The 16,858-nt window shown below is 40.7% G+C and overlaps 1 protein-coding gene across 1 annotated transcript in view; it reads right to left on the bottom strand.

Annotated features, from left to right (window-relative positions):
• The window catches only part of SPOCK1 (SPARC (osteonectin), cwcv and kazal like domains proteoglycan 1), a 329,292-nt gene that overhangs the window by 132,255 nt on the left and 180,179 nt on the right, over positions 1–16,858 (bottom strand). The window contains exon 4 of the mRNA XM_075715200.1: positions 792–906. Within this exon, the coding sequence (XP_075571315.1) occupies positions 792–906 (115 nt within the window). The remainder of the gene's footprint in view (positions 1–791; positions 907–16,858) is intronic.

Here is a 16,858-nt window from a genome sequence, read left to right as displayed (position 1 = left end):
GAGAGACTCTGGAGATACCCAAGACCAGTTTCCTTACTGGTTCTACTTGTTCTGCTTCCAAAATAGGGCAGTTAGTTTGTTTTCTCTAAATTTGTTTACAAATTTCTTCATTCTTGATCATTCATAGCCTATTTCAACCTCTGCTCAGTAGGCTTTTCTTTGTTTATTCATAACTTCTCTCAGTGAAGTTCTGTGGTCTAATTTGAACATCTTGGCCAAAGCTTTTAACATATTAGCTATTACATTTACTCTTAATCAGTCACTCAACAATCACATCTGGAGCTTTCTGTAATTATGTGACTGCCCAGGGAGATGCTCAACAAAGTTCCACCAATATTTTTCAGTTCTTTACCAAATTTAAGCAGAGGTTTGGCGTATTTAAAAAAAAAAATTCTTTATTAATCTCCTTTTAATTGCTTCTAATTAAGTTACTAGAACTGTAGATGTCTCTGACACTATCTTTTCATTTCATATTAGAGGTTTTCAGATTTTAAAATATGCTTAGTACAGCTCTCTGGAAGGTGAAAACCACTCCCAGAACGGGGAGAGCACCCTGCACTCCATGCTACATGGTGCACCATGTTCCAGTTCATCTTTTTGGAATAGCCTCAGTTATAAATAATAAGACTGCCGCTTGTTTTTGGAAAAAAAAATGCAAATTAAACTTTAAAGGAACGTTTTAAAATTATGCTTTTTAAAGTTCATTTTGGAGTTTTCTCATTTCACTACTTCCCATCATACTGGATGTCTATGAAGACACAAAAACCTCAAACAACACCAAGCTTCCTTACCTGTGTACCAGCTGCTTGCGGCTTACACAAATAGCAGTTTCATAGTCATGAGTGACACACACTTTATGTGGGCTGCACTTCACCTTCAAACATGGATCTTTGGATGGATCAAGGGCTATAAAAAAGCAAACATATCAAAAAAGAAGGTGAGAAATGTATATAACATCATCTCTTGGTTGACAGATGACAACTGGTTAGAATGAACACTCCCACATCTGAGCGAATAAATACTTTGCCACTTTACAGTGTGTGCCATTGTTTTCAGACTGCATGTTAAATCGAGATGTTTAAGTAGAAAGACAGATGGAGACCTTAAAGACTCTGACTATAGAACAGTGATCTGAGTCTAACTTGGCATTTACTTGAATATTAGGCATGATACTTTGGGATGAAGTTCTGGTATAATAAGCTATATCATGCTGTTTACTTCATAGAAAAGTTATGGTGGAATAAAATACACTCACAAGGAACAAAATGACTAGGATTTTAGAAGCTATCTAACAACACATATTGCAGAGTGCTAATAAAATTCATTTCACAGATACTGTAAAACAGGCATATTATTTTGTAGACATTATTTTTAATTTTTACAGATAAGCATCTCCTGTACTTAAAACGCTTGAGTAGAAGAGCAGTAATAACAATAAAATAATCCTGGGCTTTTATACAAAAGCTTACATCACCAGCAGTGCTGCTGGAAGTGGGATTAGGGAGCATGATGAGTTGCTATCTCAGAGCAAATATGCCCAAGCTGTTGTCCCTGCTGATGCTCCCCAGGGAAAGTTCTTCCTCTGAAGTTCATCCTCACACTCTTTGTTCTCCTTGTGACACCACCCAATGTTCCCCCTCTTGGTGCTAGCATCCTTGCTTTGGTCTGAGGCTTTGGTTCCCTGAGGAGCGATCACTGCTGCTTTGTCCTTTTCTCCAGCAGCCTAACAGGAGCCTAACAGGATCTGGGGACAGACAGGGACACGTTGCCCAGGAATGCAGCTTTAGTACTTCAGCCAGCCCCAGGAGCAATAATACAGCGGGCAATCTTTATCTCAACAGTTCCTAAGTTGCTGGAGTCAAGGCGGTGGCAGGACAGGGAGTTTCTCTTCGTCTAATGTGATGGGTGATTTGAGGTACTGCAGCTAGTCAGGAGTCTGGAAAACGCGCAGAAGTGACATGCAATCCTGCCTTGGCAAGCGCAGGGTACTAGCATTTACCCTCAGGTACCCTCTTTACAGTTTTGGTTAGGAAAGACCCCATGAACCTTCCTCCTGAACATATCCATTCACCAATCCTCTGGGTACAATCTGCCTCTGTAACAGCAAGGCAGCGCAAGAGCGGACTTGAAGGAACGAGTAATGCTGTACCCTAATGACGATGCAAATGGACTTAAAGGACTGCAGACAGAAAGTAATTACCAAAAATCGGCGTCTAGCCAGGACACAAGGATGAACACACACATGTGCGCGCACACACGCCCCGCTTATCTGAAAAGGGTACTCGGGGACTGAAATGGCACAGCGATGCACTGCCAATACTCAACAGGAGGCTTCTGCAAAGCCCCATTTAGCTTGCGATGCACCATTTTCCTCAGATGCAACAAACACACTCAGAAAGGAGCAGCGAGAGCTTGAGGATCCCCTTCATCTTTTTCTCTATACATAAAAATGTAAGAAATTAGCACATGCCACATTACACTAGGTTTTGCTAGGACTGCACATACCTTTCCCCCATCTTCAAATAAATGAAGATACTCAGCATGCATCAGAGGCTTGATGCGCTAAAATTAGGATTTGGCTGCGGATAATCCTGTTTAGCACCCAAAGGGAGCAAGAGGGTCTGAATTTAGTGGAGGCATGAGCTGCTCCTTCACAGAGGCAAGAAGATGCTGGTGCATTAGGCACTGGAGCAGACACTGAGCTGCCTCCTGGTCCCTACAGAAGCTCACCAGAGGCAGACGGTATTTGTTGTCCTGCCAGCGTGCGAGCCTGTCTGCTCCTGCCAAATTTCAATAGACTGCTTCCTTAAATGAGTGGTGATTTGGTAATCTTTGAAATAATAAAAGAGGAGCAATACAGTGCTATGCTGGATACCACTCCAATTAGAGCGCTGATCCCACCTGGGAAAATCTCTTATAAATACTTTTCCGCAATCAAGTCCCATTCGAAATGCTATCTATCTAAATTCATTCTCTTACAAAAGGATGCTTCTAAAGATCAGCAATAAGACGTATCTGCCAGGATGAATTAGAAATACTCAAAAAATGGTTATGGGAATACTTCAGAAGAAGGGAAGTCACAGCCATACAGAGGAATTTCACCTTTGTTTAAGAAGTGATTTTTATTTAAGCTTTTTTTGGACATTATTTTGCCATGGATGTGACTTTCTGTTCCTCTTCAATGTGTCTTCAAATCCCATTTTGCCTCTCCCCTCCCCCTCCACATAACGGGCCACTCTTGGAAATGAGGAACTCTTAGTTTCATTTCTGGGACCGTATAAAGCTCTTATTGCACATTACGATAACTGAGTTTCCCCCTTTCACTGAACGAGCAGAGAAACTTTTAAAGGATACTATTTGAAGTACAAGAAGTATCAGTTTTCTGTGTACCAAATTTCTTTACATGACAGCAAATGTTAATTCCAACAAGCAGAGGATTCTTCTGTTTTCCTGCAGTGCTGAAGTGCTGCAGCTGTTCTGGGTTGGTTTAAACAGTCATAGCTACAAGCTCGTACCATATTAACACCCATTACGCATTTGTGACGGGCAATTGAGCTTCACTAGCGCATATGTATTCAGTGGAATGCCTTTGGTGCAAGACGGGGAAAATGTAAAAACAAAACAAAAGTTTTAAAAGCTTTTTCTTTTAAAGCCATTAAAACTGATAGAAAAGGTGAAGTGAGCAAGGAAGGAGAAAAGGCCATCTGTTTCCTGCACCATAAACAACAAGGCATCAACATCCAATGAGCTGCCATTAGGAAAATAAATACATAAGCAGTGTTTGAGGGGCCAGGGTCTGTCCCACTGAGAAGACCAAAGTCCGGAATGGTTCTTCAGAGGTGTTTTGTTGTTGCCTTTTGGTGTTTTTTCTAAGTCAGACTAACTGGCACGTGAGAAGTAGCCCATTCCTGGCTCTTTACATTCCCGGAACACGGGTGAGATATACATTCTTAATCCTCTTACTTCACCCTCACTGGAGGCCGGGTTAAAGACTGAGGGAGATATTTGACAGGGATTGAAATGGCACGCCACAATTTCCTTACCTATGTGTCTACCTAGATATTCTTCAACTGCAAAGCAGGGTGAGATACCCTCCCTCTGCAAAGCCCTCAATACATAAACGCCATTCGGAGCGTGAAGGGTCACCAGATTGTAGGTTCAGTGGGCTGATACAATTCAAAGGTCATATCCACACAAAAAAAATTAACGACCAGAACTTCTGCTGCCTTGCACCTGGCCTTGCTCTTTTACTGGAGCACGTGCACGTTGTCTGCTTTTGCTAGTGACACATCCTTGATGCAAAACGCTGCATCAACAGAAACCACTGTGCATATTGGCTAGGAGCCCAGCGCTAATAGCTGCCAACATCGCTGGGCTCCTGGAGAGCACTCTCTGGCCTTGTACTCATAGCTTTCTATTAGCCAGAGCCTGTGTAAGTGGGGATGTGGGTTTAGCCTTGAAAGCCAACACTAGTTTGGCATGAACAAGAGAAGCACGATTTAGGCCCACATGGCCTATATGACATCATGCAGAGTTTCAATACTTAGCATTTTTCATAGCAACGTTTATTCTAATTGAAGAATTATATCCACTTCAGGAACTTCTTAGGTCTTCTAAGGCAATAAAAATGCATGCATTGCTGAAGTATGTATATTCTGAAATAGCGTCACACAACACATTACTGTTAAAAGAAACACAACTTTGAAATATTTTGCAATTAAAATTTGTCTATCAAAAGAGAAGAATATTGTTGAATGGTCATCAGTTTGAAGCACAGGAATGGGAAAAGACATGGTGGGAAATCCCGGTCACTATTCCCTTTTAAATCAGGCCTCAACTTCTCTCTACCTCAGTGTCTTGCTTCTAAAATCTGAAAAGAATAATAATGTTGGCAATAATAATAAATAAAGCTTTTCCCCACCTGTGTGTTGGAGGAATAATTTCATTCATAGTGGAAAAGCTCATGAAGATCCTTAAATGGAACACACTAGAGAAGCATCATTTATTATTCATTACAAACAGCCCTTACATACAGTTCAACACAGTAGAAGGAAGTTTATCAAATACAAGCAAAACTATGGGCTTTGACAGAAGACATCACAATCTGGATTATTATTTCTTGAGATTCTTTTCCACTTATGCAGAATGCATGATCTGTATGAACATAAAAGGTCAAAAGAGGAATTTATATGTCTGCAAAGTTCCTCAACATGTTAAATAAGTTCGGAAGGTTGTTCTACTGCTAAGCAACACAAGCCCTAAGGAGAGCTTATAATAAGAAACAATTTCTGAAATATGCTAATCAAAGATCATGGTTTGTTAATCAGATTCCTACATGACTAGGAGCAGATGCTCATCATCTGCAGAAGAAAAGACCCTTGGGAATAAGATGAAACATAACAACCATATTTGTCATCAAGTTCTTTTTGTCCTAAAGCAATGAGTATGAAATCTCTGAAAATGAAGAGCCAAAAGTACAAATAAATAAATGAAAGTGGGAAGGGGCGTGAGGAAAAAAATGGAAATTTTTTATTTTAAAGATGTTACTTTATCAGCTTGAAAGGAAAACTACAGCCATCCCTTTTCTATGTTAAAGGGTCTGCACATAGCTACTCAGGTCTGTCTGCACAGTAATAGCAAAAAAACCTTAAGCTTGGCTGTAATATGTGAATATTTTCCCAGTTTTTCTTTAGACTGAGACCGAAGATGAAGTTGATAAGGTTAGTTATTCTGACCTGACAGTGGCTGAGGATTGGTCCAAAGTTTTTGGAGGTGATATGTGTCCAGCCAGTATTGGAATTAAAGATTTCACATGAACATTGATGAACACCCAGTTCATTCACCCTGCCTATCTTTTTGTGAGTCCAGACTCCATAGTTGCCTGTCCTGAGCTTTGCCCATGTTGTTGAAATCCCTGCACAGTTGGTCTCCAAGGGAAGTACCCACCCCAGGAGACAGCCAGCTGAAGTACAGGGAAATATAGTACTGCACATCTCTCAGTATAATAATTTTCAAAAGTTTTTTATCCTGGGAAAATTTAGAATTTCTGGCTTTTTATCTTGGCTCAAAAATCTTACTCTTCCTCACTTAACACCCAGATGTTTCTGCTGCTGACATTTGTTTTCTGGCCAGCTATCCTGGTACCCTGAGCTCTGAAGTCTCTTCCTGTCAGCAGAGAACAGGTGAAAAAGTGTTTAGATGGGCTAAAGCTTCTGCTTCATTGGCCACAATGTTTTTGTAGGAAAATTGTACTCCCTTGGTCTGCTAGCTCTACAGGTCAGATGATTGCACAGCAAAGGGGAAAGGCTTTCATCTATATGCAGTGACCCAAACCTATGCCAGGCCCATTTACACAAAATGGAGGTGCAGGATCAGAACTCCTGTCATTAAGAGACGAAGGAATTGTGTTCCTATTTTTTTAGTCAAGCTTTTATTATGCATAGCAACCTAAGTTCCCTATTAAAACTATAAATCTTCGGTGGTTACCTCACAGAGATACCAGAATAATTGGTAAACAATAAACACCAGGGATTGCATCAGACCATTAACAACCTCCTCACGGTACGCTGGCATCTCTTTCCAATGCCAAAAGGATTGAAAACACTAATTGCATCCCAAATCCCTCTCCCTCCAGCTCCACAAAGCAGACCAGAGAACGTTCATTTGTGAACTGTACACACTTCCCTCTCCCCTCCCTGCACCGTTCACCAGAGGCTGTGAGTTTGCAAAATAAATCGGTGTGGGATAAAGACCTAACAACGGTGTTTGAGATACTTTTCTATTACATTCCATGTTTTTATATATTACCACTATAAAAGAAGACTTATGACTTGGAGGAAACTCCTTAGTTCAGACAACGGCAGTACAGGGAGAACGTGCTCTGTAAGCCTGTAGCTCTGTATGCTGCAGCTACGGGTCACTGTGTTAATCACAACAGAGTAAATTTACTTTTCACACATTTGACTTTCAAAGGGTGGCAACAAATAAATACTTTCAATGTCTTGCAGCAATGGCTGTGTAACCCTGCAGAAACTGTACAACTAGTTCACAGCAAGATTTATGAGCTTGATTTTGTTTTTATGACCATTCATTTGGGGGAAGAGAGTAATTTCAAACTCATAGATGTTTAGTGGAGCTGAAACAAACTACACAATCAAAAAGAAATGGCATTATGTAAATATTGGGGTTTTTGTCTTCAAAATTGCCTGACAATAAGTACTATGATCACTCAATGACGAAAATACTTCTGCATAATGAAATGTCAAGAGCAGTTGCTTTTATGCAATCCCTTTGGAACTGTTCTGACTGTATGAGAAAAGAAAAACATCTGTTGAGAAAGGTATGATGAACTGGAAAATGGGAGCTGCTGTCTTCAACTCAGAGATCCTAGTGCGTATTTTAAGACACAAAAGATCGATAATAAAACAAAGCCTCTCAATTAAATAATGCATTACATTATAGGTGTGCATTTCAATATTATTATGTATTACTTTATTCCAGCAATACTCCACAAGCAAGCACCGGCAGGAAAGCACAGCTCCTGGCTGTACAAGCCAGCAGCTAGGGCGCGGGAGTGAGAAAGCTGTGAACACAAGCTGGTCGGGGCGGAAGGCTGACTCCTCACCTGGCTTCCTCCCCACTCAGCACTGAAGCTCAAATGGCAGCTAATGTCAAACTTCAGATCTAAGAGGCAACGTTTCAAATCAGCATCTTGCCTCCACTTACAGCACGGTGACAGCCAAAGAGAAAGCGTGATCAAAGCAGCTAAGTAGTGACTTGGAGGAATTTTACTATATACTTCCATGAAAACCATCATAGAGCAAATGTGTAAGAAGCCATGCAGCCAGCTTCAACATGTATTAATAAAAATCTCTACAAACTCTGCCCTTGATTTTTGCTAGGAAAAGAGCATGTTTTTAGCACACGCTGGCTAAAACCAGTTTTGGTTCTAACATTTCAGTTGTTCAAAGTAAACCATAGACTTCCCCCCAGAATTAGAGCTTCTACGCAGCTTTAGAGTAGATAATGAATTTATGCTTTTTTTTCTTAAGGTGAACATGGCCATACTATTAACTTAAAGGGCACTCAGGTGAACGTCGCTCTGCTTCTCTGTGAAAACATGATAGTTTTCAATGCTCCGGTAGTAAACTCCAACCAATCCCTGTGCTGAGGTTAGACTGTCAGTGGAGCTTAATCCGAGTGCAAAGGGACTGGCCCATTGCCCTTGTATGAGCAAGACACCCAAGTAAACCTGTGATGGACTTCCAGGCTTTTGTAGCCATTCAGAAGGTTTCTGCCTATAGCTTTTCCCCAGATTTTCTTATTTTACAAGTTGGTAAGTGGCCACATTGAGTGGCTAAAAGTATGTTGTTTATTGGAGCTGAATCATATTTGAGAAATTGTGGCAGTCCGGTGAAGTTCCCACTGACTGGAAAAGGGGAAACATAACCCAAATTTTTAAAAAGGGAAAAAAGGAAGACCCGGAGAACTACAGGCGAGTCAGTCTCACCTCTGCCCCAGCACGATCATGAAGCAGATCCTCCTGGAAACTATGCTAACGCACATGGAAAATAAGGTGATTGGTGACAGCCAGCATGGCTTCACTAACGAGAAATCATGCCTGACAAACTTGGTGGCCTTCTATGACAGGGTTACAGCATTGGTGGATAAGGGAAGAGCAACTGACGTCGTCTACCTAGACTTGTGCAAAGCATTTGACACTGTCCCGCATGACATCCTTGTCTCTAAGTTGGACGGACGTGGATTTGACAGACGGACCATTCGGTGGATGAGGAATTGGCTGGATGGTTGCACTCAAAGACTTGTGGTCAATGGCTCAATGTCTGAGTGAAGACCAGTGACAAGTGGCGTTCCTGAGGGGTCGTTACTGGGACCAGTGCTGTTTAACATCTTTGCTGGTGGGCACGGACAGTGGGATTGAGTGCACCCTCAGCAGGTTTGCTGACGACACCAAGCTGTGTGGTGCCGTCAATACACTGGAGGGAAGGGACGCCATCCAGAAGGACCTTGACAGGCTTGAGAGGTGGGCCCATGTGAACCTCATGAAGTTCAACAAGGCCAAGTGCAAGGTCCTGCACATGGGTCAGGGCAATCCCAAGCACAAATAGAGGCTGAGCGGAGAATGTATTGAGAGCAGCCCTGAGGAGAAGGACTTCGGGGTGTTGGTCGATGAGAAGCTCAATGTGATCCGGCAATGTGTGCTCACAGCCCAGAAAGCCAACCATATTCTGGGCTGCATCAAAAGAAGCGTGACCAGCAGGTCGAGGGAGGTGATTCTCGCTCTCTACTCCCCTCTACTGGTGAGACCCCACCCGGGGTACTGCATTCAGCTCTGGGGCCCCCAACATAAGAAGGACGTGGACCTGTTGGAGCAAGTCCAGAGGAGGGCCACGAAGGTGATCCGAGGGCTGGAGCACCTCTCCTGTGAGGACAGGCTGGGAGAGTTGGGGTTGTTCAGCCTGGAGAAGAGAAGGCTCAGGGGAGACCTTATGGCAGCCTGCCAGTACCTGAAGAGGATCTACAAGAAAGCTGGAGAGGGACTTTTTACAAAGGAATGTAGTGATAGGACAAGGGGTGATGGCTTTAAACTGAAAGAGGGCAGATTTCGATGAGATACAAGGAAGACATTCTTCACTCTGAGGGTGGTGAGGCACTGGCACAGGTTGCCCAGGGAAGCTGTGGATGCCCCATCCCTGGAAGTGTCCAAGGCCAGGTTGGATGGGACTTTGAGCAACCTGAACAAGTGGAAGGTGTCCCTGCCCACGGCAGGGGAGTTGGAACTACATGATCTTTAAGGTCCCTTCCAGCCCAAACTATTCTATGATTCTATGAGTGTAACATTTCTTCTCAGAGCTGGTATTGCTACTAATTCTGGGTTTAAAAAATGTTATTTAATAACAGATTACACACCTCCCCCCCCCCCCCCCCCAATATCAATTGCAAATACTTCCTAATGTTTTTTATTCTGCTTCTACAAATCTTGGCATAAATCATTCTGCTTCATTAGGAAGAAAATTGGTGTTAGCCCTCCCCCAAGTCTAGGGGAGAACATGTCTTCGATTAACTTGCTCAGATATTTAAGTTTCTCTTTCTCTCTCACATGCTCTCTGCATAATTACTCAGAGCAATTTGCATACAGAAATCAATTCAGCTGAAAATTAATTACCGTAGGCCTGAATGTTTCAAACATGTATGTGAATTATTTTCAGTAAATGGAATTTCTCAAGGCAGTTAAAACAGTAACATCTCAAACTGTCAGCATTTATTCCATCACTGCGTAGTATTTTTGTATCGTTTTGTTTTGGACCACTTTTGAGTGGCTGAAGACGTTGGTACAGTGCACAGAAACATCTATTTTAATTTTTACAGACACTTTCAAAAATAATTTCTTACCACTGACATATAATTGCTTTTGACATTGCTGAGGGCCATCCAAAGCAAAAGATGCTTCAAAGGACTCCACAGATTTCCCTTCCAAAGCAAAGGATAAGAACCCCAGTATTTAAATGAATTTCCTTGAGAAATACACAGAAATCTGATGCAGTGAAAATAAGTGAAGAAAAGAAAAAAAAGACAGGACTCTAACCTAGGAAATGTGCTCCATTGGTGAATGCGATAATCAGTCACAGCCGTCAATGTAGGTATTTGGCTAGCAACTGGCAGAGACGTGCAAGACCAAAGTTGATTTGCTGGAGTCATACAAGAGAAGCTCCTGGTTTGATTTCTGACAATGAAGCATTATGATTTACATCCCAATATACTGCAAATGTATCTCAAATACTTCCCTACACTGGGGCAGGTTTTAAAGATTTCATATACTGAGGTATGTTTAGCTAATACATGTATCTTTTTAACACTTTCTTTTGAAGCTGAAAAAACAAACATCCACTGGAAAAAAGCAGCTGTCAAATACAGCTACCTACCTGCTTTGGTTTTCAGCTAGCACCAGGGGCACTTTTCACAAACAACTCTCCTGCCTGCAAGGGAAAGGTTCAACCAAAGTGCAAGTACGGAGCCCTCGCATGGGTTCAATAAAGTATGATCTGGCATCGGTGCCATAATGCTTCTCTAAATGCCACGCACTTCCACTGTGCGATAACGTGTGCTGGTGATTGTCATACCCGAGGGTGTCTTTCTGCACATCCTGGGAAGCTGAAGGCAAAACTAACCTAAAAAACCCACAGACAGAAGGACATTGGTCAGATGTCCCATTCAATTACTAATTCCAGGAGGTAGTGAGGGGACAAAAATAACCCCGCTCTCAGGGACTCGCAGTGCTTTGGCGTATGTTTAATGACAGCAGCTCTACGGTTTTTGTCTTGGAGTCCCAAAGACCCCTGGGGTGATCCAGCTTCAAGCTTCCTGGGATGGAAGTAGAGAGCTTCAAAAGATTGCTCTAATCTTTCGTTGGTGAAACATGAGAAAATGAAAAAACCTCTGCTTCTGCCCTGCAGGGAGGACACAGTTCTGCAGTATCTGTCTTAACAGAGCCTCAGCACAGGAGCAGAGCTAAAAACGTGACCGTTTCCATCGGTCAGCCTCAGCGCGCTGCTTGCTTTTCAAAGGTACCCTATAACCACGCAGTCAAGCGTCTCTAACCCCAGGCATCCTGCTACGCGCTCCCGATGATCTCCACCCTACCTGCTTTTCACGGCTCTGCCAAAGCCGGCGTGGCTCTTGCTGCGGGAGAGCTATTACTGATCGCAACCCCCTGCCCCTCTGGTGCCTCCAAGCCCGGCCATACCTCTTCTGGAAAGAAATACGCTCCCTCAGACTTTCAAGCTCAATTTTCTAGCAAATGAAGGTGAGGAAAAGAGAGAGAAAGCACTTGGATCTCCCCGCTGGTAGAGCTGGTGAGCTGCTAACATCTTGTGAAATGTCTGTAAGTCAGATTTGAGTTCTGTAAGAAGCTGAGGCTGCGTTTTCCATATCTGTGACTGAACTCAGGTCCTGCGATGCTGGCTGATTCCTTTAAATCTCCAGATCCTACTGCCAGAACAGAACTTTGTTTTTCTCTCCAAAAGCCAGTAAGATTTTATTCTTGTTGCTGCTGGGGAAATACTGAAAACATAAACTACAAAGATTTTAAAAAATCAAAGCCACACAAAAGAGTCCAATTCATTATATTAAAAAAAAAAAAGTACATTTAAGAGAACTTTGAGATTTCTGAATGCTTGGCCTTGACAATCCTATGCCAATTTTGAAATGACAAATATAATTTTTCCTGTGAACTGACATAGACTATTTTGGCTTTCTGTTACACTGGAATGAATTATCATTTATTTAGTGGGACTTCATTTAGTACAAATTATTTTACTCCAAGGCCAATGAAAACAAAGCAGGTTATACCTGCTTCAGAAAATAATATTTTAAATTATTCATACATAATTAAAGATACACCTTTCCCATTTCAGATGAATACAAATATATATTTTGATTTCCTTGGAGAGAAGTTGCATTACATGTCATGAAACACTTCTGTAATACCTCTGAGGCTGCTGTAATTTATACTTTAACTGAAGCAATAATATAATGGGAAAAAATTTACTGCGATTTAATTCAGATAGCTAGCTTGTCAGAAACTGAACCCTTTTCCAACTTAAAGAACTATAATGAAGTGTAATACTGTGAACTATGAGTAGAAAAAAATAAAATTGAAACAAATATAAGTAGATAGAGAACTCCTCTGTATTTTTCAGAGAAAAATCTCTTACCAATCAAATTTTATCATTTTTCATTAGATATGTCATTAAATCTCATTTGAAGACATGAATAACATATCTTTTAATGCTTACATTTTAGAGGTAACGCAGCAGCAAAAGTGCATCACGGTTATTACTGATTCCATCAGCAAATACTAAAAAATGAGGACCAAACTGCTGTTTTTACGAATCAGTATTTCAGTAAGCGTAATTACAATTCTTTCCTAACACAGCATTGCAGAGAGCTAGGCAAGCAATAGAAATTCTGGATATGAATTCTCTGAAAGGCTGACAAGTTTTCTCTATTTGTCGACAGACTAAATATCAATGTTTTTACAGTTACAGCAATTCCCAGCCAGGCACCCTGCGTACCTCTACATACTCATATTTAAATGTTAAACTAGATAAGACATTCAGCCCGGGAAATGAGAAAATCTCTACTTTTTCCATTATGTTCCTTTGCTTATTTGCTAGGATAAGCGAAACAGAATGTGGCCCCAATCATTATCAGCTATAAAATACAGGAGCTCATTTTATGTTTAATTAATAAGGTACAATACGGGTAGCATTCTTTGAAACAGGATGCCATGGAAGAACTACCAACTTTACGCTTGTTCTTAGCACCTCAGCTCGTGGGCAGTGGCTGTCCTAGTCAATGGGGCAGGAAGGAAAGGACACCCTTACACTGTCGTCTTGTTCTATCATTGCCTTTTTCGTGACTTGGGATGCATGAGTTAGTCACTCTATGCCTCCTTCTCCTTTTCAGCATTTAAAATGGGGGCAGTAATACTTACCTGTCTAGAAATCACCCTGGGACTCTTGGAAGGCATCACAGAACACAAGCAAAGGGCCCCCATGAATGACTTGTAATGTAATGATCTCAAGACAGCTAAATTCTGCAGAACTAAGAGCCGTTTCATGTTCATTTATGGCAGTCTGATTGTCTCCATGGAAACATGGGCAAACCACTTTATTTTCCACATCAACAGAGGAAGATTTGTTTCCATATTACATTAGTTTTAGTGTGCACTGAGCAAAACAAACACAAAAATAAAAGACTTTTCAAAGACTGATTTCATTATGAAAAGATATCCGTTTCAGTCCTATCACATGGAAGCAGTCCCTGTCAACCTGATACCACAGTGGAGAACCTTGCAAGATGTGCAGTGTTCTGCAGAACACCTCTGGATTAGGGATGAAATAGAAAAATTGCAGACTTTTAAGTTTCCAGGTAAAGCATTTATTGTGAGAAGAAATCACTAGAATTTTAAAGTTATAGAGATTTTAGCCATGAGACATGACAAAATGACATGACCCTACAGAATGAGTGCTGCTTCTACTACACATGGTTTGTATAGAATCTAGAAATCTGTACAACACAAAACACATCAAAAGTGTAACTGGCTGGGGCTGCCTAGCCTAAAAGATTGTAGCTTAATGTAATTTTCATTGCTTTTGAGAGGAATTACCTAAGTGGGAAAAGATGAAGCTCCTCTATGGATAATCAATTAGTCATATAATTGATTTCTGGAAGAGGCTTAAGAGGGAAATAAATGGAAGGACAAACACCTGTCCTGGCTTGTTCTAAAGTATAGTCATAGAATTGTAGAATCGTTTAGGTTGGAAAAGACCTTTAAGATCATCCAGTCCAACCATTAACCTAACACTACCAAGTCCACCAGTAAACCAATTAAGGGTCGAGTAGTAATTTCATGTTTCCTGGCTTGGTGGCTGGATTATTTTTTAATGCAAGTAAAAACTAGGAATCATTAAGGTTGGAAAGGATCTCTAAGATCATCAGTCCAACCATCAACTCAACACCACTATGCCCACTAAATACAAATACAGCAAAGAGAATTCCTTCTTCTAGCATGACTTTAACAGAAATAAGTGCTGCAAAAATCGGTGAATATGTAGTACCATTCCTCAGTCTACTGTGCAAGAGAGAATCTCTAATGTGAAACAAATAAAGACGAAAATTCATAAACTACAAAATCATTTTTGTAAAAATTAACTCCACTCTGCTGGAATTGACCAGCAATTGCTGGAATTGTGCCAAAGGCAGAAATTTTGAGAGTAGGAGTTTCTAAACAGTAGGAGATCAGTGACTTTTCTGCACAGAATGAAATGAAAGGGTAAAATAAGCAGCTAACCTCAGAAGTGGAAAAAGCAGATTGTCAAATGGGCTGGAAGATGGAAATGGTCACAAGGAAGAGCATTAGCATTGCAATTTAGAAGCGTCTAGTGGTATGACAACAATGAAAATGTGAAGTTATAGGACATGTAAAGCCCTGCAGAACAATACATACAGAAGGAAACAACCCCAGCACTGGGTTCTTTCTGCAGGCTTTTTTCTTGCTACACTTTAGTTGCTACAGAAGTGTGGAAACTGATGATCAGCTTTTAATTCACACAGCCTACAGTTCCTCTCTCGGTTTTGAGATCTCAAAATTAATTTTCAACAACAAAAGATCACCTCTACAGAGCTGCTGCTAAATCAACACACTTTGCGGTTGGTTTTTTATATTTTCTGGCAAATGCATATTGGCTAAAATTCTAGTCTCATTAATGCATTCCAGGGCATCTCGATATGTCTTTTGATAAGTGATTGATAATAATTTTTAAGCACACAAAAACAACGTTTAGAAGGTTTTAAATGGTTTCACAGTTTAATTAAAATGCTTTATGTTTCTCAAAAAATTATACATTGATGAAGATATCATCTGACAGAAGAGAAAAGGTATTTCTCTTGCCAATACTTAACTAAAATTATTCTGAAAAAAAGATCCTTTATGAAGAATTAAAGTTTGAAAAGTTCCTTGTGGATACTGGAGTAACTGCCTGGAATAACTAAAATGTTGTTTTGTCCTTTTCCCACAGAGAAAGAGCCGAGGCGGCCTCAGGCAATACAACAGCAAATTCTGTAACTTTGCACTCAGCATGTAGCTAAAATCCACTTTTACAACAGAGGAACAACTGTTCATAAGAGAATTGCTTCATTTCTGGAACACCTAGGCAAGAAATGCCTTGAAAAAGAGTAAGCTTCCTGAGTTATGAAGTAACACTTAATTATTCAGGGTTCCTGATGTACATGTTACTTTTTATTAGAACAAAGATAAAACATAGAGTTCTAATAAAAAAGAACCATGTCTATCAGTAATGCTGAATAATTCAAACACAAAGTAACAATGGAATTGGAAACTGGGTTTTACTCCCTTTCAGGGAATATATATTTCCTGAGTCAACTTGTCTGATCTGTCTCTAGACATATCTGGAGGCATTCCCCCGAATTTGAGACGAGAATAATGTGAAGAACAAGAAACAGTGTTACAGTGGTTTGGAGACAGGAGATGGGAAACAGGGAGGACACTAGCACGAACTACTACTGTAATTCTAAATGAATTAACTTCATTCAGTTTTGATCTGAAAAGATGTAAATGTTACCTGTAACCGCTATCCCTTTCTAGACTTCACCATTCCCAGTGAATATGGAAAACGCAGGAGAATAAGCAGTGGATCTCAGATTGGAGGGAATACCAAATAATGCTTTTCCAATTTCAAGCAAGATCCTTGTTGAAAAATGACATTCAGAAGATAGAAAAAGCATAACTGTGACCTTAGCATTAAGGAGAAAAAAACCATTTCCATTTATATAAATGTGCTGTGATGTTAAGGGAACAGAAATTGTATTTCAGCACAATTTATCCATTCCACTGCTTCTTCAGCAGAATATAATTCTATTTGCTTTTAATCAGTAAATTGACATTTTAATAAGGGTGCATCACTACAAAAACGTCTTCTCTACTGCAAGAAGAGGGTGGAGCAAGCTGCACAGTAAGACGAACAGGGACAGTAAGACAACGAGGGAGCATCTCTGCTCCTTTCTGACTCCTCCTCCCTCCCCTGTGGGGTTTGCAATACCCCCCTGTGTTACTTGGGCTGACACTGAACTGGAAAATGAGTTTAGCTTGATTTTACCATAGTCAAACATTAAAGTCTGTTCAGAGAGAATGTGTTTGTCTGACATGATGCCTGAATTTGCATTTATAATTTGGGCAAGATCATTTTTCCAGCTGATTTCATAGTACTTTCCAAGACAGAGCGGCTGCCGGAAAACCTAACTCAAAATTTTCATC

The sequence above is a fragment of the Pelecanus crispus genome, chromosome 8 (assembly GCF_030463565.1).
Source record: "Pelecanus crispus isolate bPelCri1 chromosome 8, bPelCri1.pri, whole genome shotgun sequence".
In the NCBI taxonomy this organism is placed as follows: Eukaryota; Metazoa; Chordata; class Aves; order Pelecaniformes; family Pelecanidae; genus Pelecanus; species Pelecanus crispus.
Note: the sequence above shows the minus strand (reverse complement) of the source record. Positions and strands in the feature narration are given on the sequence as shown.